Source organism: Zophobas morio, unplaced genomic scaffold (genome assembly GCF_036711695.1).
Source record: "Zophobas morio isolate AGI-343-1 ecotype UQ-CSIRO unplaced genomic scaffold, CSIRO_AGI_Zmor_V1 ptg000026l, whole genome shotgun sequence".
NCBI lineage: Eukaryota > Metazoa > Arthropoda > Insecta > Coleoptera > Tenebrionidae > Zophobas > Zophobas morio.
The window spans coordinates 909,474-934,727 of record NW_026972131.1 but is presented as its reverse complement, the minus strand read 5'-3'; the positions used below and the strand labels follow the sequence as shown (position 1 = coordinate 934,727).

Sequence of the window (25,254 nt, the reverse complement as noted above, 5' to 3'; positions counted from 1 at the left end):
ATTACTAAACAGATGACTGATGGCTGCACCGAATTTAGATTCCTTCAAGAAGATTTATCTCTTGAAAACATTAAGAAGAAGTTTCCGTTAATCGATCCCAGAATTCGTATTTTAATTACAGCTACAGTAACAGAAGACGAAACAGACAAAATTGAATTAACGACAGCTAAAAGTCTGATTTTGTTAAAACCCTATAGCCTGAAATTCATCAAAAACGATATTTTTTTGCCTGGTTTAACATATCATGGAGTGATTCAGTTAAGTAATATAAACATTGACTTGATAGGAGAAGTTATAGAAATATGCTACAATATAGCTATACGGAAAAGTTGGAACTATTTGAATAATGAACAATGTTCGAATATTACTTTATCAAATCAAACATTTATTCAGTTTCATATTTTGCCTTTAAGAAACAATGTTATTCACTTGCAGTTGAGTGCAAGATCACTAAGTTATAGTGACGTCGCCGATAATTTATTAGTTGTCAGGATGTACTCACCCAGTGGAACATACATTAAGTTGGAATCTGTTCGACCTCTGGAAATTTCGAAGTGTAGATCTGTGCAGCAATTTTATGTGGAATACACGACAAACAAGTTTAAAGAAAACGAGAACCTTACATTTTATTATATGGTAAGTAAGCCATAGTTAATTTTTCAATTTTTCCATTCTTCAAATTTTTGATTTCTCGATTTTTTTAAGTTTTTCGATTTCTCAAATTTTTCAGTTTTTTGGATATTTCTTTCAATTATAAGACTTACCAATATTTCGATTTTCCGACTTTTCGATTTTTAGATTGCTGAATTTTTTTGATTTCTCGATTTTTTACTTTTTGGATTTTCAATTTTTCGTTAATCTTTAGATTTTTCAATTTTTCGACTGTTTTATTCTTCGATTTCTCAATTTTTCAACTTTTCGATGTTTTAATATTTCTATTTTAAAATTCTAGTTTTTTCGACATCTCGAGTTTTCAGTTCTTCTATATTTCGATTTTCCAGTTTTTCTTTTTTAAAATTTTTCGATTTTTTATTTTTTTATTCAGATGTTTCGTGGTTTTGATTGTTCAACTTCCCGAATTATCAATTTTTCAAGTTTTAATTTTTCTTTTCAGCTTCCGACTTGATTTTTCGATCCTCTAAATTTTCGATTTCTCGATGTATCAGTTTTTGAATTTTTCGATGTTTCGGTTTTTGGATTTCTCGGTTTTTCGATTTTTAACTTTTGGGCTTTGCAATTTCTCGATTTTCCAATTTTTCAATTTTTCGATTTTTTAAATTCTGGAGTTTCGAGTTCTCGATTTGTCGATTTTTCAGTTTTTCGATTTTTAAATTTTAAATTTTTGAATTTTTATTTTTTGCTTTTTTTATATTTGGATTTCTAGATTCTTCAATTTCGCGATATTTTAATTGTTCATTGTTTTAAATGTTTAAATTTTTCAAATTTTGACGTTGCTAAATTTTCAGTTTTCCGATTTCTCAATCGATCTATTTTTGATTTTCCCACTTCTCAAAGTTTCAATTTTTCAATTCTCCAATTCTTCGATTTTTCGACTTCGTTTCATTGGTTTTTGGATTTCTGAATTTTCCACTTTTTTAATTCCCCAATTTTATGAGATTTTTCAATATTTCGATTCTTCGACTTTTCGATTTTTCAATTTTTCGATGGATTTATATTTCAATTTCTCAAATTTTCAACTTTTTCATATTTTAATTTTTCGAATTTTTAATTTTTCGATTTTTCAATTTTTTGACTTCTCGATTGTCGAAATTCGGATGTTTCGATGTTTTGATTGTTCAGTCTCTCGATTTATCAATTTTTCCACTTTGAACTCTTAGATTTTTCGATTCTGGCCTATTTCGGTTTCTGAATTTTTCAATTTTTCGACTCCTCGATTTTTCGATGTCTTAGTTTTTGAAATTTCCGATGTATCGACTTTTCGATTTTTGTATTACCGATTTTTGAATTTTCCAATTTTTTAAATTTTCGAGTTTCGATTTTTAAATTTTTTGATGTTTGGATTTCTCCATTTTTCAATTTTACGATAATTTAATTTTTCAATGTATTAAATTTTAGATTTTTCAATTTTTCAGTTCTTCAATATTTTTTAATTTTTCAAATTTTGACATTTCTGAATTTTCAGTTTTCGGATTTCTCAATTAATCTATTTTTTTATTTTCCCATTTCTCCACTCCCCAAAGTTTCCATCTTTCAGTGCTCTTATATTTCAATTTTACAATTTTTCGAATTTTTAAATTTTCGATTTTCCGGTTTTTCTTTTTTAAAATTTTTTGATTTTTCAATTTTTTGATTATTTCTCAATTTATCGAATTCAGATGTTTCGATGTTTTGATTGTTCAATTTCTCGATTTATCAATTTTTCAATTATTAAGGTTTTTAATTTTATAATTTTTCGATTTTTAAGTTTGTGATCTTTCAGTTTTTCGATTCTTCAATTTTTCTTCTACTTTTCAATTTTTCGAAATTTGAGTTTTGGAATTTTTTAGTATTTCGACTGTTCGAGTTCTGGATTTTTCGATTTCTCGACTTTTTACTTTTTGGATTTTCAATTTTCTTTTTTTTAAACTTTGGATTTTTCATTTTTTTAACTGTTCTATGCTTCGATTTCTCAATTTTTCGATATTTTAACTTTTCAATTTTTAAAATTTTAGGTTTTTCGATTTCTCGAGTTTTCAGTTCTTCTATATTTCAATTTTTCAATTTTCGGAATTTTTCAATTTTCGATTTTCCAATTTTTTGATGTTTCGATTTTTCAAATAACCGATTGTCCAATTTCTCGATTTTTAAATTTTAATTTTCCAATTATTATTTTTTTGATTTTTTGATGTTTGGATTTCCCCATTTTTCAATTTTACGATATTTTAATTTTTCAATGTTTTAATTTTAGATTTTTCGATTTCTCGATTTTTCATTTCTTCAATTTTTTTTAAATTTTCAAATTTTGACATTTCTGAGTTTTCAGTTTTCGGATTTCTCAATTAATCTATTTTTTATTTTCCCATTTCTCCACTTCCTAAAGTTTCCATCTTTCAGTTCTTCGGTTCTTCAATTTTTCGATTTTTCAAGTTTTTGATTTTTCAGTTTTTCGATTTTTTAAGTTTGCAATTTTTCGAATTTGCTTTTTTGACTTTTCGGTTTCTCAATTTTTTAATTTCGTAATTTTTGGATATTTCGTTCGATTTTGTGATTTTTTAATTTTTCGATTCAATTTTTCTTCTATTTTTCAATTTTTCGATATTTGAGTTTTGGGATTTTTTTGTATTTCGACTTTTCGAGTTCTGGACTTTTCGATTTCTCGAGTTTTTTCTTTTTGGATTTTCAATTTTCCGTTTTTTAAACTTTAGGTTTTTCAATTTTTTAACTGTTTTATGTTTCGATTTCTCAGTTTTTCAAGTTCTAACTTTTCAATTTTTCAATTTGCGGAATATCTAAATTTTCGATTTTCCAATTTTTTTTTTAATTTTTCGATTTTCCAATTTTTCAATGTTTCGATTTTTTAGTTATCCGATTTTTCAATTTTTCGATATTTAAATTTTCGAATTTTTATTTTTTGCTTTCTTTGTGTTTGGATTTCTAGGTTCTTCAAGTTTGCGATATTTTAATTGTTCAATGTTTTAAATTTTTCAGTTTTTCACATTATGACGTTGCCAAATTTTCAGTTTTCCGATTTCTCAATCAATCTATTTTTGATTTTCCCACTTCTCAAAGTTTAAATTTTTCAATTCTCCAATTCTTCGATTTTTCGACTTCGCTTTATTGGTTTTTCGATTTCTGAATTTTTCAATTTTTTAAATTCTCAATTTTTGGATATTTCTTTCAGTTATGAGATTTTTTAATATTTCGATTCTTCGACTTTTCGATTTTCCGACTTCTGGATTTTTCGATTTTTTATTTTTGATTCAGGTTTTCGTTTTTTAAACTTTAAATTTCTAGATTTTTTGATTTCTCGAGTTTCCAGTTCTATATTTTAATTTTCCGAATATATAAATTTTCGATTTTTCAATTTTTGAAGATCTCGATTATTTATTCGAGATTCGGATGTTTCGATGCTTTGATTGTTCAATCTCTCGATTTATCAGTTTTTCCATTTTTAACTTTTCGATTTTTGGATTTAGGCCTATTTCGGTTTCTGAATTTTTCGATTTCTCGATGTCTCAATCTTTGAATTTTACAATGTATCAGTTTGTCGATTTTTTACTTTTCGGTTTCTCGACTTTTCGATGTGTCGATTTTTGATTTATCCGATTTTTCAATTTTCCAATTTTCGAGTTTCGATTTCTCGATTCGTTGATTTTTCAGTTTTTCGATTTTTAATTTTTAGATTTTCGAATTTTTATTTTTTTGATGTTTGGATTTCTCCATTTTTCAATTTTACCATATTCTTCAATATTTTTTAATTTTTCAAATTTTGATATTTCTGAATTTTCAGTTTTCGGATTTCTCAATTAATCTATTTTTTATTTTCCCATTTCTCCACTTCCCAAAGTTTCCATCTTTCACTTCTTCGGTTCTTCAATTTTTCGATTTTTCAGTTTTTTGATTTTTCAATTTTTCGATTTTTTAAGTTTGCGATTTTTCGATTTTGCTTTTTTGACTTTTCGGTTTCTCAATTTTTTTAATTCCCTAATTTCTGGATATTTCGTTCGATTTTGTGATTTTTTAATTTTTCGATTCTTCAATTTTTCTATTTTTCAATTTTTCGATATTTGAGTTTTGGAATTTTTTAGTATTTCGACTTTTCGAGTTCTGAATTTTTCGATTTCTCGAATTTTCACTTTTTGGATTTTCATTTTCCGTTTTTTAAACTTTGGATTTTTCATTTTTTCAACTATTTTATGCTTCGATTTCTCAATTTTTCGATATTTTAATTTTTCAATATTTAAAATTTTAGGTTTGTCGATTTTTCGAGTTCCAGTTCTACTTTTCAGTTTTCCGAATTTTTAATTTTTGATTTTTCAAATTTTTGACTTCTCGATTTGTCGAGATTCCGATGTTTCGATGTTTTGATTGTTTAATCTCTCGATTTACCAATTTTTCCATTTTTAACTTTTCGATTTTTCGATTTTGGCTTATTTCGGTTTCTGAATTTTTCGATTTTTCGACTTCCCGACTTTTCGACTCCTCAATTTTTCAATGTCTCAGTTTTTGAATTTTTCGATGTATCGATTTTTTGATTTCTGTATTATCCGATTTTTGAATTTTCGAATTTTTTAAATTTTCGAGTTTCGATTTCTCGATTCGTTGATTTTTTAGTTTTTCGATTTTTAAATTTTAGATTTTAAAATTTTTCAGTTCTTCAATATTTTTTAATTCTTCAAATTTTGATATTTCTGAATTTTCAATTTTCGGATTTCACAATTAATCTATTTTTTTCCCATTTCTCCACTTCCCAAAAGTTTCCACCTTTCAGTTCTTCTATATTTCAATTTTACAATTTTTCGAATTTTTAAATTTTCGATTTTCAACTTTTTCTTCTTTAAAATTTTTCGATTTTTCAATTTTTTTATTTCTCGATTTATCTATAATGTTTCGATGTTTTGATTGTTCATTTTCTCGATTTATCAATTTTTCAATTATGTATTAGCGTTTTTAATTTTACAATTTTTCGATTTTGAGTTTTGGATTTTTTTAGTATTTCGACTTTTCGAGTTCTGAATTTTTCGATTTCTCGAATTTTCACTGTTTGAATTTTCACTTTTCCGTTTTTTAAACTTTGGATTATTCATTTTTTTAACTGTTTTATGCTTCGATTTCTCAATTTTTCAATATTTTAACTTTTCAATTTTTAAAATTTTAGGTTTTTCGATTTCTCGAGTTTTCAGTCCTTCGATATTTCAATTTTTCAATTTTCGGAATTTTTCCATTTTCGGTTTCCAATTTTTTGATATTTCGATTTTACAGCTAACCAATTGTCCAATTTCTCGATTTTTAAATTTTAATTTTCCAAATTTTTATTTTTTGATTTTTTGATGTTCGGATTTCCCCATTTTTCAGGTTTACGATATTTTAATTTTTCAATGTTTTAAATTTTAGATTTTTCAATTTTTCATTTCTTCAATATTTTTTAATTTTTCAAATTTTGACATTTCTGAGTTTTCAGTTTTCGGATTTCTCAATTAATCTATTTTTTATTTTCCCATTTCTCCACTTCCTAAAGTTTCCATCTTTCAGTTCTTCGGTTCTTCAATTTTTCGATTTTTCAAGTTTTTGATTTTTCAGTTTTTCGATTTTTTAAGTTTGCAATTTTTCGAATTTGCTTTTTTGACTTTTCGGTTTCTCAATTTTTTAATTTCGTAATTTTTGGATATTTCGTTCGATTTTGTGATTTTTTAATTTTTCGATTCAATTTTTCTTCTATTTTTCAATTTTTCGATATTTGAGTTTTGGGATTTTTTTGTATTTCGACTTTTCGAGTTCTGGACTTTTCGATTTCTCGAGTTTTTTCTTTTTGGATTTTCAATTTTCCGTTTTTTAAACGTTAGATTTTTCAATTTTTTAACTGTTTTATGTTTCGATTTCTCAGTTTTTCAAGTTTTAACTTTTCAATTTTTCAATTTGCGGAATATTTAAATTTTCGGTTTTCCAATTTTTTTTTTAATTTTTCGATTTTCCAATTTTTCAATGTTTCGATTTTTTAGTTATTTGATTTTTCAATTTTTCGATATTTAAATTTTCGAATTTTTCTTTTTTGCTTTCTTTATGTTTGTATTTCTAGATTCTTCAATTTTGCGATATTTTAATAGTTCAATGTTTTAAATTTTTCAGTTTTTCACATTATGACGTTGCCAAATTTTCAGTTTTCCGATTTCTCAATCAATCTATTTTTGATTTTCCCACTTCTCAAAGTTTCGATTTTTCAGTTCTCCAATTCTTCGATTTTTCGACTTCGCTTTATTGGTTTTTCGATTTCTAAATTTTTCAATTTTTTAAATCCTCAATTTTTGGATATTTCTTTCAGTTATGAGATTTTTCAATATTTCGATTCTTCGACTTTTCGATTTTTCGACTTCTGGATTTTTCGATTTTTTATTTTTGATTTTCAGTTTTTCGTTTTTTTAACTTTAAATTTCTAGATTTTTTGATTTCTTGAGTTTCCAGTTCTATATTTTAATTTTCCGAATTTTTAAATATTCGATTTTTCAATTTTTTAAGATCTCGATTATTTATCGAGGTTCGGATGTTTCGATGTTTTGATTGTTCAATCTCTCGATTTATCAATTTTTCCATTTTTAACTTTTCGATTTTTGGATTTTGGCCTATTTCGGTTTCTGAATTTTTCGATTTGTCGATTTTTTACTTTTCGGTTTCTCGATTTTTCGATGTTTTGATTTTTGATTTATCCGATTTTTCAATTTTCCAATTTTCTAATTTTCGAGTTTCGATTTCTCGATTCGTTGATTTTTCCCTTTTTCGATTTTTAAATTTTAGATTTTCGAATTTTTATTATTTTGATGTTTAGAGATCTCCATTTTTCAATTTTACCATATTTTAATTTTTCAATGTTTTAAATATTACATTTTTCAATTTTTCATTTCTTCAATATTTTTTAATTTTTCAAATTTTGACATTTCTGAATTTTCAGTTTTCGGATTTCTTAATTAATCTATTTTTTATTTTCCCATTTCTCCACTTCCTAAAGTTTCCATTTTTCAGTTCTTCGGTTCTTCAATTTTTCGATTTTTCAAGTTTTTGATTTTTCAATTTTTCGATTTTTTAAGTTTGCGATTTTGCTTTTTTGACTTTTCGGTTTCTCAATTTTTTTAATTCCTTAATTTCTGGATATTTCTTTCGATTTTGTAATTTTTCAGTTTTTCGATTCTTCAATTTTTCTTCTATTTTTCAATTTTTCGATATTTGAGTTTTGGATTTTTTTTTGTATTTCGACTTTTCGAGTTCTGAATTTTTCGATTTTTCGAATTTTCACTTTTTGGATTTTCAATTTTCCGTTTTTAAACTTTGGAATTTTAATTTTTTTTAATGTTTTATGCTTCGATTTCTCAATTTTTCGATATTTTAACTTTTCAATTTTTAAAATTTTAGTTTTTTCGATCTCGAGTTTTCAGTTCTTCTATATTTCAATTTTTCAATTTGCGGAATATTTAAATTTTCGATTTTCCAATTTTTTTTTTAATTCTTCGATTTTCCAATTTTTCAATGTTTCGATCTTTTAGTTATCCGATTTTTCAGTTTCTCGATTTTTAAATTTTCGAATTTTTATTTTTTGCTTTTTTTATGTTTGGATTCTTCAATTTTGTTTATATTTTAATTGTTCAATGTTTTAAATTTTTCAGTTTTTCAAATTTTGACGTTGCTAAATTTGCAGTTTTTCGATTTCTCAATTTTCCAATTTTTTAATTCCTCAATTTTTGGACATTTCTTTCAGTTTGGAGATTTTTCAAAATTTCGATTCTTCAACGTTTCGATTTTTCGAATTCTGGATTTTTCGATTTTTCATTTTTGGATTTTCAGTTTTTCGTTTATTAAACTTTAAATTTTTCAATTTTTCGATTGTTTTATATTTCAATTTCTCAATTTTTCAACTTTTCCATATTTTCATTTTTCAATTTTTAAGTTTCTAGATTTTTCGATTTCTCGAGTTTTCAGCTCTATTTTTAAATTTTCCGAATTTTTAAATTTTCGGTTTCTCAATTTATCAATTTTTCGACTTCTCGACTTTCGATTCCTCGATTTTTCGATCTTTTGATTTTTCGATTTTTTGATGTCTCAGTTTTTGAATTTTACTATGTATCGATTTTTAGATTTTTTACTTTTCGGTTTTTCGACTTTTCCATGTTTCGATTTTTGAATTATCCGATTTTTGAATTTTCCAATTTTTAAAATTTTTGAGTTTCGATTTCTAGATTCGTTGATTTTTCAGTTTTTGAATTTTAAATTTTAGATTTTCGAATTTTAATTTTTTTGATATTTTGTTGTTTGGATTTCTCCATTTTTAAATTTGACGATATTTTAATTTTTCAATGTTTTAATTTTAGACTTTTCAATTTTTCAGTTTTTCAATATTTTTTAATTTTTCAAATTTTGACATTTCTGAATTTTCAGTTTACGGATTTCTCAATTAATCTATTTTTTATTTTCCCATTTCTCCACTTCCCAAAGTTTCCATCTTTCACTTCTTCGGTTGTTCAATTTTTCGATTTTTCAGTTTTTTAATTTCCTAATTTTTGGATATTTCGTTCAATTTTGTGTTTTTTTAGTTTTTCGATTCTTCAATTTTTCTATTTTTCAATTTTTCGATATTTGAATTTTGGAATTTTTTAGTATTTCGACTTTTCGAGTTCTGGATTTTTCGATTTCTCGACTTTTTACTTTTTGGATTTTCAATTCTCCGTTTTTTAAACTAGATTTTCCAATTTTTTAACTGTTTTATGCTTCGACTTCTCAGTTTTTCAAGTTTTCGATATTTTAACTTTTCAATTTTTAAGATTTTAGTTTTTTCTTTGATCTCGAGTTTTCAGTTCTTCCATATTTCAATTTTTCAATTTGCGGAATATTTAAATTTTTGATTTTCCAATTTTTTACCACATCTTTTTAATTTCAGATTAAAACAAGCCAAGGAATACACAAAATGAAAAAGATTTTACACACTGTGCACAAAACTTATCCGAATTACACCGAAGAATACGAAACTCTTATAGGTTTTTACCACAAACACACTAAACTGGATAATTCGATCGATAAGTTTATATTAAAATTTCGATTAGACGAAAAAATTTTTTCAAACTATCAAATTCTATTTTACTATGTTGGTGTTGACGGTGAAATTGTTACAGCAACTAGGGAAATTGATGTGGATCCATGTCTTCTAAACGATGTAATAATAAACATACTTATTACGCTTTATTTTTACTACGTATTTCATGTTTTAGGTAAAAGCAAATTGGTCACATAAGCAAATAATACCAGGCGGAACTGCTTCTTTGTTGTTAGAAGCGAAATCAGACTCTCTTTGTTCAGTCTCTGTTACTGACAAATCTGTAAAATTCATGAATGATGTCAACGTGTTAAATACTAAAACTCTTATAAAATCGTTCTTACAAGAACAAGAGTACCCTGAATCAAAACGAAGGTCGTGTTTACAACCGAAGAAAAAAAGCAGAGATGGTTCAAACAATCGATTATCTAACTCAAAACGTGAAAAAAGATTTATATATTCGTTTTCCGAAGACTATGATGCTTATGACGTCTTTAATGTAGGTAGTATAAAAAACTATGATACAAGGTAGAAAATTTTAATACGTTTATATAACGTGACTTTTGTTGTTGCAGAAATTCGAAATCATTACCATTAGCAATTTCAAAGTGGTGTCTAAGCCTTGTTACACAGGTAAGACCTGAGTCTAAAATCTTAATGACTATTTAATCCGAGGGGTAAACCGCCGACCATCAAGTGTACAATTGATTTCCTCTTGAATTCCTATGATTTCCTGTGATTTCCTCTTGATTTCCTATGATTTCCTTTTGATTTCAATTTCCTCAAAAATTGTTTACATAATGTACTACAGGGCGATTGTTAACTTTTTTTTAACTTGACTTTTTTGTTTTGCCGATAATGATGTTGAATTTAAACCGTTTGTTACCAAGTGTTTACTAACGTACGGTGACTAGGTAAGCTGAAGTGCTTTCCCTTTAGACGAAAAAAATAAATAAATAAAATCGAATAGACGAATAATCGAAAAACTGAGAAATCGAAATCGAATAAACCCGAAATCGAAACAGCAAAAGATCTAGTTTGAAAAATGAGAAAATTCAAAATTGAAAGAGTTATACCTAAACAACCCGATAAATCGCAAAATTGAAAAATCGCACATCGAAAAACTGAAAAATTAATTCCGAAAAATCTAAAAATGAGAAGGCAAAAAATCGAAATACTGAGAAATCGAAACAACAAAAAAGTAACAAATTAGTCGAATGTTACTTCAACAGAACTTCCCTCGTCCCTGGAGTGCAGCCAAATAAATCCCACTTCTCTGAAAAATTTGACTTGAATTTTTTTCTTTTTTTTGTTCCTTCATTTTTTAGAGATTTCAAGTTTAAATTTTTCATTTTTTAACTTTTCCCTTCAATTTCTAGATTTTGCAATTTTTCGATTAGTTTCTCGATTTTTCAATTTTTAATTTTTCCATTTGCAATTTTTCGTTTCAATTTTTTATTTTCTTTATTTTTATAATTTTACAATATTCCGATTGTATAATTGCTTGTTTCTTCAATTTGCAATTTTTCAGTTTTTGTTTTTTTTTAATTTTACGATATCTCTGAAGTTTTCATTTTTAAATTTTTCAGTTTTTCGATTTTCCAAAATTTGGACCTGTAAATTTTTAGATTTTGCAGTTTTTTGATTTGAAATTTCACGAGTTTTCAGTTTTTAATTTTCAATTTTTAGATTTTTTAGTTTTTCATTTCTTCAGTATTATCCATGTTGACTAAGTTTATATATAACAATGATAAAATAAGAATTATAATGTTCATAACATTTTGTTCGATTGTGGTTTAATTAATAATTTTAGTCCTTTGCAATTAAGCTCCGCCCCTTGGTCTACCAACGAATGAAAAATTCATCATAATCGAGATCGGGGCGGGTGGGTGGGGCTTAATCTTTGTTGTTTTTTTCTTTATATACGTAGATTTCTTTCAACAACAGAATAGTTACACTTGTTTTCAGCTTCTTGTTGAGAAAAGAAGGCTTCGTATATTAAGAAAAAATGCACAAATATAGTACCTGTTAAGATAAAACTGATTTTAGCAGATGCGAGCCAACCCCCCCCCCTCTATTTTCTAAGAGAGATCTCATTTGCCAAAATCAGCCTTATCCTAGCAGGTACTAGCCCCGCCCACCCACCCTCTCTTTTCTTAGAAGGTATCTCATTAGATCAAATCAGTCTTATCTTATCAGCTACTAGCCCCGCCCACCCACCCTCTCTTTTTTTGGAGGATATGTCATTTGCCAAAATCAGTCTTATTTTAGACCTTCAATCTTTGAAATATACGAAAACTTCAGAATCTGTAGAATCTCTAGAATCTTTTTCGGATGGCTAGAATCTATAGTCTTTAGAACCTAAATTACTTAGAATCTAGATTCGTTAGAAAGTCTAAAATCTATAGATTATTCAAAATTTTCAGAAGATTTTGAGTTTCTGAAGTTTCTAGCTTCGGAATTTGTGGATTCTCTGGAATCTTTAGAATATTCATAATCCTGGGAATCTTCAAATTCTTCAGAATTGTTGGGATTTTCGGTTTTCAAAATACTCAGAATCTTTAGACTCTTTGGATTCTCTAGGCTCCTATTATCCGAAATTTTGGGAATTTCTAGAATCTCTGAAATCATCGGAATCTTTGAATCCCTAGAAATATTTGTGATCCTTAGAATTTTGGGACCTTCAATCTTCGAAATATTTGAAAATTTCTGAATCTTTAGAATCTAGAATCTACATTTCTCGAATCGCTAGAATCTCAAAACGCTCTCTAGCCCCGCCCACTCGTCTTCTCTTTTCTTAGAGGGTACTTCATTTGCCAAAATCAGTCTTATCCTAGCAGTTACTAGCCCCGCCCACCCACCCTCTCGTTTCTTAGAAAGTATCTCATTAGATCACATCATTCTTATGTTACTAGGTACTAGCCCCGCCCACCGGTCCTCTCTTCTCTTTATAGAGTATCCCATTTGCCAAAATCAGTCTTATCTTGGATCTTCAATCTTTGAAATATTCGAAAACTTCAGAATCTGTAGAATCTCTAAGATCTAAGATTTCTCGAATGGCTAGAATCTACGAGTATAGTCTTTAGAATCTAAATTACATAGAATCTAGATTCGTCAGAAAGTCTAAAATCTGTAGAATATCAAGATTATTAAAAATTTTCAGAATATTTAGAGTTTCTGAAGTTTCTAGCGATTCTAACATTTCTCGAATGGCTAGAATCGCAATACGCTCTATAGTCTCTAGAATCTGAATTATTTAGAATCTAGATTCGTTAGAAAGTCTAAAATCTATAGATTATTCAAAATTTTCAGAAGATTTAGAGTTTCTGAAGTTTCTAGCCTCGGAATTTTTGGAATTTGTGGAATCTCTGGAATCTTTAGAATATTCATAATCCTGGGAATCTTCAAATTCTTCAGAATTGTTGTGATTTTCGGTCTTCAAAATACTCAGAATCTTTAGACTCTTTGAATTCTTTAGGGTCCTATTATCCGAAATCTTGGGAATTTCTAGAATCTCTGAAATCATCGGAATCTTTGAATCCCTAGAAATGTTTGTGATCTTTAGAATTTTAGGACCTTCAATTTTCGAAATATTCGAAAACTTCTGAATCTTTAGAATCTAGAATCTACATTTCTCGAATCGCTAGAATCTCAAAACGCTCTCTAGCCCCGCCCACTCGTCTTCTCTTTTCTTAGAGGGTACTTCATTTGCCAAAATCAGTCTTATCCTAGCCGTTACTAGCCCCGCCCACCCACCCTCTCGTTTCCTAGAAAGTATCTCATTAGATCACATCATTCTTATCTTACTAGGTACTAGCCCCACCCACCGGTCCTCTCTTCTCTTTATAGAGTATCCCATTTGCCAAAATCAGTCTTATCTTGGATCTTCAATCTTTGAAATATTCGAAAACTTCAGAATCTGTAGAATCTCTAAGATCTAAGATTAGTCGAATGGCTAGAATCTACGAGTATAGTCTTTAGAATCTAAATTACATAGAATCTAGATTCGTCAGAAAGTCTAAAATCTGTAGAATATCAAGATTATTAAAAATTTTCAGAATATTTAGAGTTTCTGAAGTTTCTAGCGATTCTAACATTTCTCGAATGGCTAGAATCGCAATACGCTCTATAGTCTCTAGAATCTGAATTATTTAGAATCTAGATTCGTTAGAAAGTCTAAAATCTATAGATTATTCAAAACTTTCAGAAGATTTAGAGTTTCTGAAGTTTCTAGTCTCGGAATTTTTGGAATTTGTGGAATCTCTGGAATCTTTACAATATTCATAATCCTGGGAATCTTCAAATTCTTCAGAATTGTTGTGATTTTCGGTCTTCAAAATACTCAGAATCTTTAGACTCTTTGAATTCTCTAGTGTCCTATTATCCGAAATCTTGGGAATTTCTAGAATCTCTGAAATCATCGGAATCTTTGAATCCCTAGAAATGTTTGTGATCTTTAGAATTTTGGGACCTTCAATTTTCGAAATATTCGAAAACTTCTGAATCTTTAGAATCTAGAATCTAACATTTCTCGAATCGCTAGAATCTCAAAACGCACTCTAGCCCCGCTCACTCGCCTTCTTTTTTTTTAGAGGGTACTTCATTTGCCAAAATCAGTCTTATCCTAGCAGTTACTAGCCCCGCCCACCCACCCTCTCGTTTCTTAGAAAGTATCTCATTAGATCACATCATTCTTATGTTACTAGGTACTAGCCCCGCCCACCGGTCCTCTCTTCTCTTTATAGAGTATACCATTTGCCAAAATCAGTCTTATCTTGGATCTTCAATCTTTGAAATATTCGAAAACTTCAGAATCTGTAGAATCTCTAAGATCTAAGATTTCTCGACTGGCTAGAATCTACGAGTATAGTCTTTAGAATCTAAATTACATAGAATCTAGATTCGTCAGAAAGTCTAAAATCTGTAGAATATCAAGATTATTAAAAATTTTCAGAATATTTAGAGTTTCTGAAGTTTCTAGCGATTCTAACATTTCTCGAATGGATAGAATCGCAATACGCTCTATAGTCTCTAGAATCTGAATTATTTAGAATCTAGATTCGTTAGAAAGTCTAAAATCTATAGATTATTCAAAATTTTCAGAAGATTTAGAGTTTCTGAAGTGTCTAGCTTCGGAATTTTTGGAATTTGTGGATTCTCTGGAATGTTTAGAATATTCATAATCCTGGGAATCTTCAAATTCTTCAGAATTGTTGGGATTTTCGGTCTTCAAAATACTCAGAATCTTTAGACTCTTTGAATTCTCTAGGGTCCTATTATCCGAAATCTTGGGAATTTCTAGAATCTCTGAAATCATCGGAATCTTTGAATCCTTAGAAATGTTTGTGATCTTTAGAATTTTGGGACCTTCAATCTTCGAAATATTCGAAAACTTCTGAATCTTTAGAATCTAGAATCTACATTTCTCGAATCGCTAGAATCTCAAAACGCTCTCTAGCCCCGCCCACTCGTCTTCTCTTTTCTTAGAGGGTACTTCATTTGCCAAAATAAGTTTTATCCTAGCAGTTACTAGCCCCCTCCACCCACCCCGGCAAAAAAATCGAATCATTAGTATTTTTGTAGAAATATTCAATACATTCTGGTGGTAAAAACTACCCCCAAAACAACCTTGCAGACTGGCACTTAAAAATACTCTAATCAAGTTAAATTTTGACATCCGCTAGTTTTTTAATACGAGGATTATTGATGCAAAATTTCAGCCCATTCGGAGAAACCCTCAAAAATCACCCCTAAAACAACCTTGCAGACTGGGGGTTAAAAATGCTCCAATCTAGTTAAAACTCGATATTTGCTTATTTCTCAATACGAAGATTGTTAATACAAAATTTCAACCTGTTCGGAGAAACCGTTAAAAACTACCCCCAAAACAACCTTGCAGATTAGGGCTTAAAAATACTCTAATCAAGTCAAAATTTGACATTAATTTATTTTTTTATTATTTTATTGTTAATTATTACTTTATTAATATTTAAATTTAAAAAATATATAAATTACGAATATAGGAGTATTTGTTACAGATACGTGAATTGTGATAATTTGAGCTCATGTTTATCGCTGTTAGATAATTGTTGCTACTATGTAAGAATGCATAAGTTCGGCATTTTTTCGTCCAATCTCTCATTTTTTGTGCGTTTTTACACGTTATTTTTGCTGTTAACTTGGTTCAGTCAGTACATAGTATATGCTGGTTTTGAGTTCTTTGAGATATAATTAAACTTTCATCATCAGTCAAAAAATACAAAGTTAGTGGTGTCCAGAAGAGAAAATTTAAAATTCAGAGGAAACAAAATCTTAAAGATATTTTAAAGAAAATTAGAGACATTTTTAATTTCCGAGAAACCTAACGTAAAAAAAAACGTTTTGAGAAAAAGTTTAAATTAATAATAGGAAGCTCAAACTTAATTTTATTTGAATTTCAAAAAGAACCCAGAAATATGCTAATTTCTTAATTAATTATTATTAATGGGAAAACAGATAAAGATTCGTTATATTCAATACGACGCAAAATTGTCTTCATATGTAGGTCTTACAGCCTTTGGATGGTGTCCACGTCCATTTTTCTAACTGTCTGGTAAAGTGTTCTTCTTAATTGTTCTTCTAAATTGGCTTTCCAGCCGTTGTTGTAAACCTTTCTACTTAGTATTCCCCAAATTTTGTTTTCGATTGTTCGCACTGGGGGCACTATGGGGGGATTACCTTTTCTTATGTACAAAACTTATATTATTGCTTTCTAACCAATCCCTGGACATTCTAGTATAATGGCAACTTCCTAAATTTGGCCAAAATATTACATCGTCGTTATTATGGTGTTCCCATATATTTTTATGTATTGACCGCGTCACCTCTAGTACGGCCAATGAATTGTGCTGAAACGCCGGCCGGAGATATAGCCCATCAAACCAAAATCTTATCTTCAAACTTTGCCTTCGACTTAAATTTTACTTGTAATTTCTTCTATATACAACCACACGATTGTCCAGAAAATGATGAATTCTCGATAGCCGGCAACATCTGAGAATTCTTTCTAACTGCGATGCTGTATGTTTTGAACATTTAGCTCTTTTGCTGTATTTTAAGTTGTTTTTGTCTATTTCTCTAGAAACTGTTATATAGGAACTCTAAACTATCGAGCCAATCTTCTTGTTGATGTTCCAGGCTCTTGTCTTTCTTCTTAATCTTTCTAAACTTATTGTGATATTGCTAATTCGCAGTCTTTAATTGTTCTGTATATAGTTGCGCGTATAATATATTTGGTCCAAAATATATTCACAATTTCACTTTTAGATACTTGGGTAACTAACTGGTATATGGCTCTTTGCAACTCTATTTTGTATGACATTGTTTAAGCGTTAATTGACATAAATCTATGACATAAATTGTATAAAATGGGAAATAAGAAAGTTTGTTTGGTTACGCTGTTGCAAATGTAACTTGATTCGATTGCATTTTAAGTTAAAAAAAAGATAGGAGTATATGTAAATTTTTCTCAAAACTCTTTTACGTACTAGCGGTGAAAGTGACATAGAATTGGAAAATCTTAGTAAAAGTAAAGACGACTACAGTTAAGACTAATCTAGTTGAGTGCATGTATTTAGGGAAATTTTAGTTGTATTGATAAATTAAATTCGTTAGATGGAAATAACGATATAGATGTGAAAATTCAAGAAAAAAAATATAGAATTTGAAAATATACATGATTTTAATCTTTTCAATGGCACTACATACCTTATTTATAAACTGTTGACACATGATGTACAAATTAACAAGAAAAAAGAAGACAAATAAACCCAAAATTTAATTTAATTTAACAAAATAACAGAAACAGACCAGTTAGGATATTTTCTTAATTAAAATAATAAAGGAGGCTGTTGTTGTAAACAGTGTTTTTCATCATTTGATTATAAGTTTGGCAGTTAATAAACGTTTTCACGCGAAAATAATGCCGTTAACTCTTACAGACGTCTCCCAAATTGTCGCTGTGTTTCTGTTATTTTGTTAAATTAAATTTAGTTCTGCGTTTATTTGTCTTCTTTTTTGTTGCTAATTTATACATCATGTGTGAATGGTTCTTTAATAAAATAACGATTACTAGTTAAATTAACAATTTTTAAAGTTTGGTTTTGCGAAATTTTACAGCGTGGTAGGTTTTTTGCCGGTCAATGTATATGCATTAAAATACAGTTATAAAAGGTAACAAAACAATATTTTTCCTAATTAACAATGCATATTAAGATCATTAGGTGATTAATTATTGTAGGAATTAGCTTGGTTTGCGCAAAGGTGGAGATAACACAACGACCGTAGCAACGAATCTTAACCAATTAAAAACTCAAGTAAATTTGCTGCTGCTACTTTTATATGCTTTCTAATGAAATTATTTTTGTTTTATGCCTAGTATCCCGCAAACGCTTTCGAGCACGCCACTGGAACAACCAGTTTCTCGGAGGACCTGGAAGAATCACTTATGACCCTAGTAGAAAGCGCGGTACCAGGCATTTTTTCAAACAATCTTCCCTCCTCTCATTCTACCTCTATGGTGCGCACCTACTTTAGACATAATGCACTGTTTCCTTATATGTGTCTGAAATTTTTCTGCTACTTGTACTTTAAATGAATGTCAACTATCAATCATTTTTATAAGTTGCTTCAAGGTGACTAAAATTTGACATGATAATGTTTAGTGTAAAGAACTCAGCAAGTGGTAACTTTCGACTCAATTGGAGTATTTTTTTGCTCCCGTATGAAAGATTGCTTTGGGGTACTTGTTAAGAGCAGCTTAAAAAAGGCTGTTTTTTTTTGCATTATTAATTTATTACTTCTCGTATAGATAAAAACTAAACACCAAGTTTCGATTTGGTAATAATATTATTAAGGCCCAGTCTTCAAGGTTGTTTTGGGGGTAGCTTTTAACGGTTTTTCCAAACGGGTTGAAATTTTGCATCAACAATCTTCGTATTGAGAAATAAGCAAATCTCGAGTTTTGACTTCATTGAAGTATTTTTTACCCCCAGTCTGCAAATCTATCTGGGGGTAGTTTTTAAGGGTCTTTGCAAACGGGTTAAAATTATGTCCCAACAATCTTCGTATTAAGAAATAAGCAAATGTCGAGTTTTGACTTGATTGGAGCATTTTTAATCCCCAGTCTGCAAGGTTGTTTTGGGGGTGATTTTTGGGCGTTTTTTCGAATAGGCTGAAATTTTGTGTCAACAATCTTCATATTGAGAAATTAAGAAATATCGAGTTCTGACTTGATTGGAGCATTTTTAACCCCCAGTCTGCAAGGTTGTTTTGGGGGTGATTTTTAAGGGTTTCTCCGAACGGCTTGAAATTTTGTATCAACAAACTTTGTATTGAGAAATAAGCCACTGTCGAGTTTTGCTTTGATTGAAGCATTTTTAACGCCCAGTCTGCAAGGTTGTTTTGGGGGTTATTTTTGCGGGTTTCTTCGAACAGGCTGAAATTTTTGTACCGATAATTCTCGTATTGAAAAACTAGCGATTGTCAAATTTTGACTTGATTAGAGTATTTTTAAGCCCCAGTCTGTAAGCTTGTTGTGGGGGTAGTTTTTAAAGATTTTTCCGAACGGGTTGAAATTTTGTATCAACAATTTTCGTATTGAGAAATAAGCAAATCTCGAGTTTGGCTTGATTGGAGCATTTTTAACCCCCAGTCTGCAAGGTTGTTTTGGGGGTGATTTTTAAGGGTTTTTCTGAACAGCTTGAAATTTTGAGCCAACAATCTTCGTATTGAGAAATAAGCACATGTCGAGTTTTGACTTGATTGAAGCATTTTTAATCCCCAGTCTGCAAGGTTGTTTTGGGGGTGATTTTTGAGGGTTTTTTCGAATAGGCTGAAATTTTGTATCGATAATCCTCGTATTGAGAAACTAGCGAATATCAAATTTTGACTTGATTGGAGTATTTTTAAGCTCCAGTCTGCAAGGTTGTTTTGGGGGTAGTTTTCAACGATTTCTCCGAACGGGTTGAAATTTTGTATCAACAATCTTCGTATTGAGAAATTAGGAAATATCGAGTTTTGACTTGATTGGAGCATTTTTAATCCCCAGCCTGCAAGGTTGTTTTGGGGGTGATTTTTGAGGGTTCCTTCAAATAGGCTGAGATTTCGTATCGATAATCCTCATATTGATAAACTAGCGAATATCAAATTTTGACTTGATTGGGGTATTTTTAAGCTCCAGTCTGCAAGGTTGTTTTGGGGGTAGTTTTTAAAGGTTTCTCCGAACGGGTTGAAATTTTGTACCAACAATCTTCGTATTGAGAAATAAGCACATGTCGAGTTTTGACTTGATTGCAGCATTTTTAACCCCCAGTCTGCAAGATAAACTGTGGTCTGCAAATTAGACAGGCCCCTAGTTTGAAAAATGAGAAAATCCAAAATTGAAAGAGTTATACCTAAACAACCCGATAAATCGCAAAATTGAAAAATCGCACATCGAAAAACTGAAAAATTAATTCCGAAAAATCTAAAAATGAGAAGGCAAAAAATCGAAATACTGAGAAATCGAAACAACAAAAAAGTAAAAAATTAGTCGAATGTTACTTCAACAGAACTTCCCTCGCCCCTGGAGTGCAGCCAAATAAATCCCACTTCTCTGAAAAATTTGACTTGAATTTTTTTCTTTTTTTTGTTCCTTCATTTTTTAGAGTTTTCAAGTTTAAATTTTTCAATTTTTCAACTTTTCCCTTCAATTTCTAGATTTTGCAATTTTTCGATTTGAGTTTCTCGATTTTTCAATTTTTAATTTTTCCATTTGCAATTTTTCGTTTCAATTTTTTATTTTCTTTATTTTTATAATTTTACAATATTCCGATTGTATAATTGCTTGTTTTTTCAATTTGCAATTTTTCAATTTTTGTTTTTTTTTTTTTAATTTTACGATATCTCTGAAGTTTTCATTTTTAAATTTTTCACCTGTAAATTTTTAGATTTTGCAGTTTTTTGATTTGAAATTTCACGAGTTTTCAGCTTTTAATTTTCAATTTTTAGATTTTTTAGTTTTTCATTTCTTCAGTATTATCCATGTTGATTAAGTTTATATATAACAATGATAAAATAAGAATTATAATGTTCATAACATTTTGTTCGATTGTGGTTTAATTAATAATTTTAGTCCTTTGCAATTAAGCTCCGCCCCTTGGTCTAACAACGAATGAAAAATTCATCATAATTGAGATCGGGGCGGGTGGGTGGGGCTTAATCTTTGTTGTTTTTTTCTTTATATACGTAGATTTCTTTCAACAACAGAATAGTTACACTTGTTTTCAGTTTCTTGTTGAGAAAAGAAGACTTCCTATATTAAGAAAAAATGCACAAATATAGTACCTGTTAAGATAAATCTGATTTTGGCAGATGACATATCCTCTAAGAAGAGAGGGTGGGTGGGTGGGGCCAGTAGAATCTTTTTCGGATGGCTAGAATCTATAGTCTTTAGAATCTAAATTACATAGAATCTAGATTCGTCAGAAAATCTAAAATCTGTAGAATATCAAGATTATTAAAAATTTTCAGAATATTTAGAGTTTCTGAAGTTTCTAGCGATTCTAACATTTCTCGAATGGCTAGAATCGCAATACGCTCTATAGTCTCTAGAATCTGAATTATTTAGAATCTAGATTCGTTAGAAAGTCTAAAATCTATAGATTATTCAAAATTTTCAGAAGATTTAGAGTTTCTGAAGTTTCTAGCTTCGGAATTTTTGGAATTTGTGGAATCTCTGGATAATCCTGGGATTCTTCAAATTCTTCAGAATTGTTGTGATTTTCGGTCTTCAAAATACTCAGAATCTTTAGACTCTTTGGATTCTCTAGGCTCCTATTATCCGAAATCTTGGGAATTTCTAGAATCTCTGAAATCATCGGAATCTTTGAATCCCTAGAAATGTTTGTGATCTTTAGAATTTTGGGACCTTCAATCTTCGAAATATTCGAAAATTTCTGAATCTTTAGAATCTAGAATCTAACATTTCTCGAATCGCTAGAATCTCAAAACGCTCTCTAGCCCCGCCCACTCGTCTTCTCTTTTCTTAGAGGGTACTTCATTTGCCAAAATCAGTCTTATCCTAGCAGTTACTAGCCCCGCCCACCCACCCTCTCGTTTCCTAGAAAGTATCTCATTAGATCACATCATTCTTATCTTACTAGGTACTAGCCCCGCCCACCGGTCCTCTCTTCTCTTTATAGAGTATCCCATTTGCCAAAATCAGTCTTATCTTGGATCTTCAATCTTTGAAATATTCGAAAACTTCAGAATCTGTAGAATCTTTAAGATCTAAGATTTCTCGAATGGCTAGAATCTACGAGTATAGTCTTTAGAATCTAAATTACATAGAATCTAGATTCGTCAGAAAGTCTAAAATCTGTAGAATATCAAGATTATTAAAAATTTTCAGAATATTTAGAGTTTCTGAAGTTTCTAGCGATTCTAACATTTCTCGAATGGCTAGAATCGCAATACGCTCTATAGTCTCTAGAATCTGAATTATTTAGAATCTAGATTCGTTAGAAAGTCTAAAATCTATAGATTATTCAAAATTTTCAGAAGATTTAGAGTTTCTGAAGTTTCTAGCCTCGGAATTTTTGAAATTTGTGGAATCTCTGGAATCTTTAGAATATTCATAATCCTGGGAATCTTCAAATTCTTCAGAATTGTTGGGATTTTCGGTTTTCAAAATACTCAGAATCTTTAGACTCTTTGGATTCTCTTGGCTCCTATTATCCGAAATTTTGGGAATTTCTAGAATCTCTGAAATCATCGGAATCTTTGAATCCCTAGAAATATTTGTGATCCTTAGAATTTTGGGACCTTCAGTCTTCGAAATATTTGAAAACTTCTGAATCTTTAGAATCTAGAATCTACATTTCTCGAATCGCTAGAATCTCAAAACGCTCTCTAGCCCCGCCCACTCGTCTTCTCTTTTCTTAGAGGGTACTTCATTTGCCAAAATCAGTCTTATCCTAGCAGTTACTAGCCCCGCCCACCCACCCTCTCGTTTCTTAGAAAGTATCTCATTAGATCACATCATTCTTATCTTACTAGGTACTAGCCCCGCCCACCGGTCCTCTCTTCTCTTTATAGAGTATCCCATTTGCCACAATCAGTCTTATCTTGGATCTTCAATCTTTGAAATATTCGAAAACTTCAGAATCTGTAGAACCTCTACGATCTAAGATTTCTCGAATGGCTAGAATCTACGAGTATAGTCTTTAGAATCTAAATTACATAGAATCTAGATTCGTCAGAAAGTCTAAAATTTGTAGAATATCAAGATTATTAAAAATTTTCAGAATATTTAGAGTTTCTGAAGTTTCTAGCGATTCTAACATTTCTCGAATGGCTAGAATCGCAATACGCTCTATAGTCTCTAGAATCTGAATTATTTAGAATCTAGATTCGTTAGAAAGTCTAAAATCTATAGATTATTCAAAATTTTCAGAAGATTTAGAGTTTCTGAAGTTTCTAGCCTCGGAATTTTTGGAATTTGTGGAATTTCTGGAATCTTTAGAATATTCATAACCCTGGGAATCTTCAAATTCTTCAGAATTGTTGTGATTTTCTGTTTTCAAAAGACTCAGAATCTTTAGACTCTTTGGATTCTCTAGGCTCCTATTATCCGAAATCTTGGGAATTTCTAGAATCTCTGAAATCATCGGAATCTTTGAATCCCTAGAAATATTTGTGATCCTTAGAATTTTGGGACTTTCAATCTTCGAAATATTTGAAAACTTCTGAATCTTTAGAATCTAGAATCTACATTTCTCGAATCGCTAGAATCTCAAAACGCTCTCTAGCCCCGCCCACTCGTCTTCTCTTTTCTTAGAGGGTACTTCATTTGCCAAAATCAGTCTTATCCTAGCAGTTACTAGCCCCGCCCACCCACCCTCTCGTTTCCTAGAGTGTATCTCATTAGATCACATCATTCTTATCTTACTAGGTACTAGCCCCGCCCACCGGTCCTCTCTTCTCTTTATAGAGTATCCCATTTGCCAAAATCAGTCTTATCTTGGATCTTCAATCTTTGAAATATTCGAAAACTTCAGAATCTGTAGAATCTCTAAGATCTAAGATTTCTCGAATGGCTAGAATCTACGAGTATAGTCTTTAGAATCTAAATTACATAGAATCTAGATTCGTCAGAAAGTCTAAAATCTGTAGAATATCAAGATTATTAAAAATTTTCAGAATATTTAGAGTTTCTGAAGTTTCTAGCGATTCTAACATTTCTCGAATGGCTAGAATCGCAATACGCTCTATAGTCTCTAGAATCTGAATTATTTAGAATCTAGATTCGTTAGAAAGTCTAAAATCTATAGATTATTCAAAATTTTCAGAAGATTTAGAGTTTCTGAAGTTTCTAGCCTCGGAATTTTTGGAATTTGTGGAATTTCTGGAATCTTTAGAATATTCATAACCCTGGGAATCTTCAAATTCTTCAGAATTGTTGTGATTTTCTGTTTTCAAAAGACTCAGAATCTTTAGACTCTTTGGATTCTCTAGGCTCCTATTATCCGAAATCTTGGGAATTTCTAGAATCTCTGAAATCATCGGAATCTTTGAATCCCTAGAAATATTTGTGATCCTTAGAATTTTGGGACTTTCAATCTTCGAAATATTTGAAAACTTCTGAATCTTTAGAATCTAGAATCTACATTTCTCGAATCGCTAGAATCTCAAAACGCTCTCTAGCCCCGCCCACTCGTCTTCTCTTTTCTTAGAGGGTACTTCATTTGCCAAAATCAGTCTTATCCTAGCAGTTACTAGCCCCGCCCACCCACCCTCTCGTTTCCTAGAGTGTATCTCATTAGATCACATCATTCTTATCTTACTAGGTACTAGCCCCGCCCACCGGTCCTCTCTTCTCTTTATAGAGTATCCCATTTGCCAAAATCAGTCTTATCTTGGATCTTCAATCTTTGAAATATTCGAAAACTTCAGAATCTGTAGAATCTCTAAGATCTAAGATTTCTCGAATGGCTAGAATCTACGAGTATAGTCTTTAGAATCTAAATTACATAGAATCTAGATTCGTCAGAAAGTCTAAAATCTGTAGAATATCAAGATTATTAAAAATTTTCAGAATATTTAGAGTTTCTGAAGTTTCTAGCGATTCTAACATTTCTCGAATGGCTAGAATCGCAATACGCTCTATAGTCTCTAGAATCTGAATTATTTAGAATCTAGATTCGTTAGAAAGTCTAAAATCTATAGATTATTCAAAATTTTCAGAAGATTTAGAGTTTCTGAAGTTTCTAGCCTCGGAATTTTTGAAATTTGTGGAATCTCTGGAATCTTTAGAATATTCATAATCCTGGGAATCTTCAAATTCTTCAGAATTGTTGGGATTTTCGGTTTTCAAAATACTCAGAATCTTTAGACTCTTTGGATTCTCTTGGCTCCTATTATCCGAAATTTTGGGAATTTCTAGAATCTCTGAAATCATCGGAATCTTTGAATCCCTAGAAATATTTGTGATCCTTAGAATT

General features: G+C 29.9%; 1 protein-coding gene across 2 annotated transcripts in view; it reads left to right on the top strand.

Annotated features, from left to right (window-relative positions):
- Window positions 1–25,254, top strand: part of LOC135136236 (pregnancy zone protein-like) — a 44,777-nt gene that overhangs the window by 1,244 nt on the left and 18,279 nt on the right. For both annotated transcript variants that reach the window (XM_064065433.1, XM_064065432.1), the window contains exons 5-8: window positions 13–636; window positions 9,581–9,853; window positions 9,909–10,232; window positions 10,309–10,366. In XM_064065433.1, coding sequence (XP_063921503.1) covers window positions 13–636; window positions 9,581–9,853; window positions 9,909–10,232; window positions 10,309–10,366 — 1,279 coding nt within the window. The remainder of the gene's footprint in view (window positions 1–12; window positions 637–9,580; window positions 9,854–9,908; window positions 10,233–10,308; window positions 10,367–25,254) is intronic.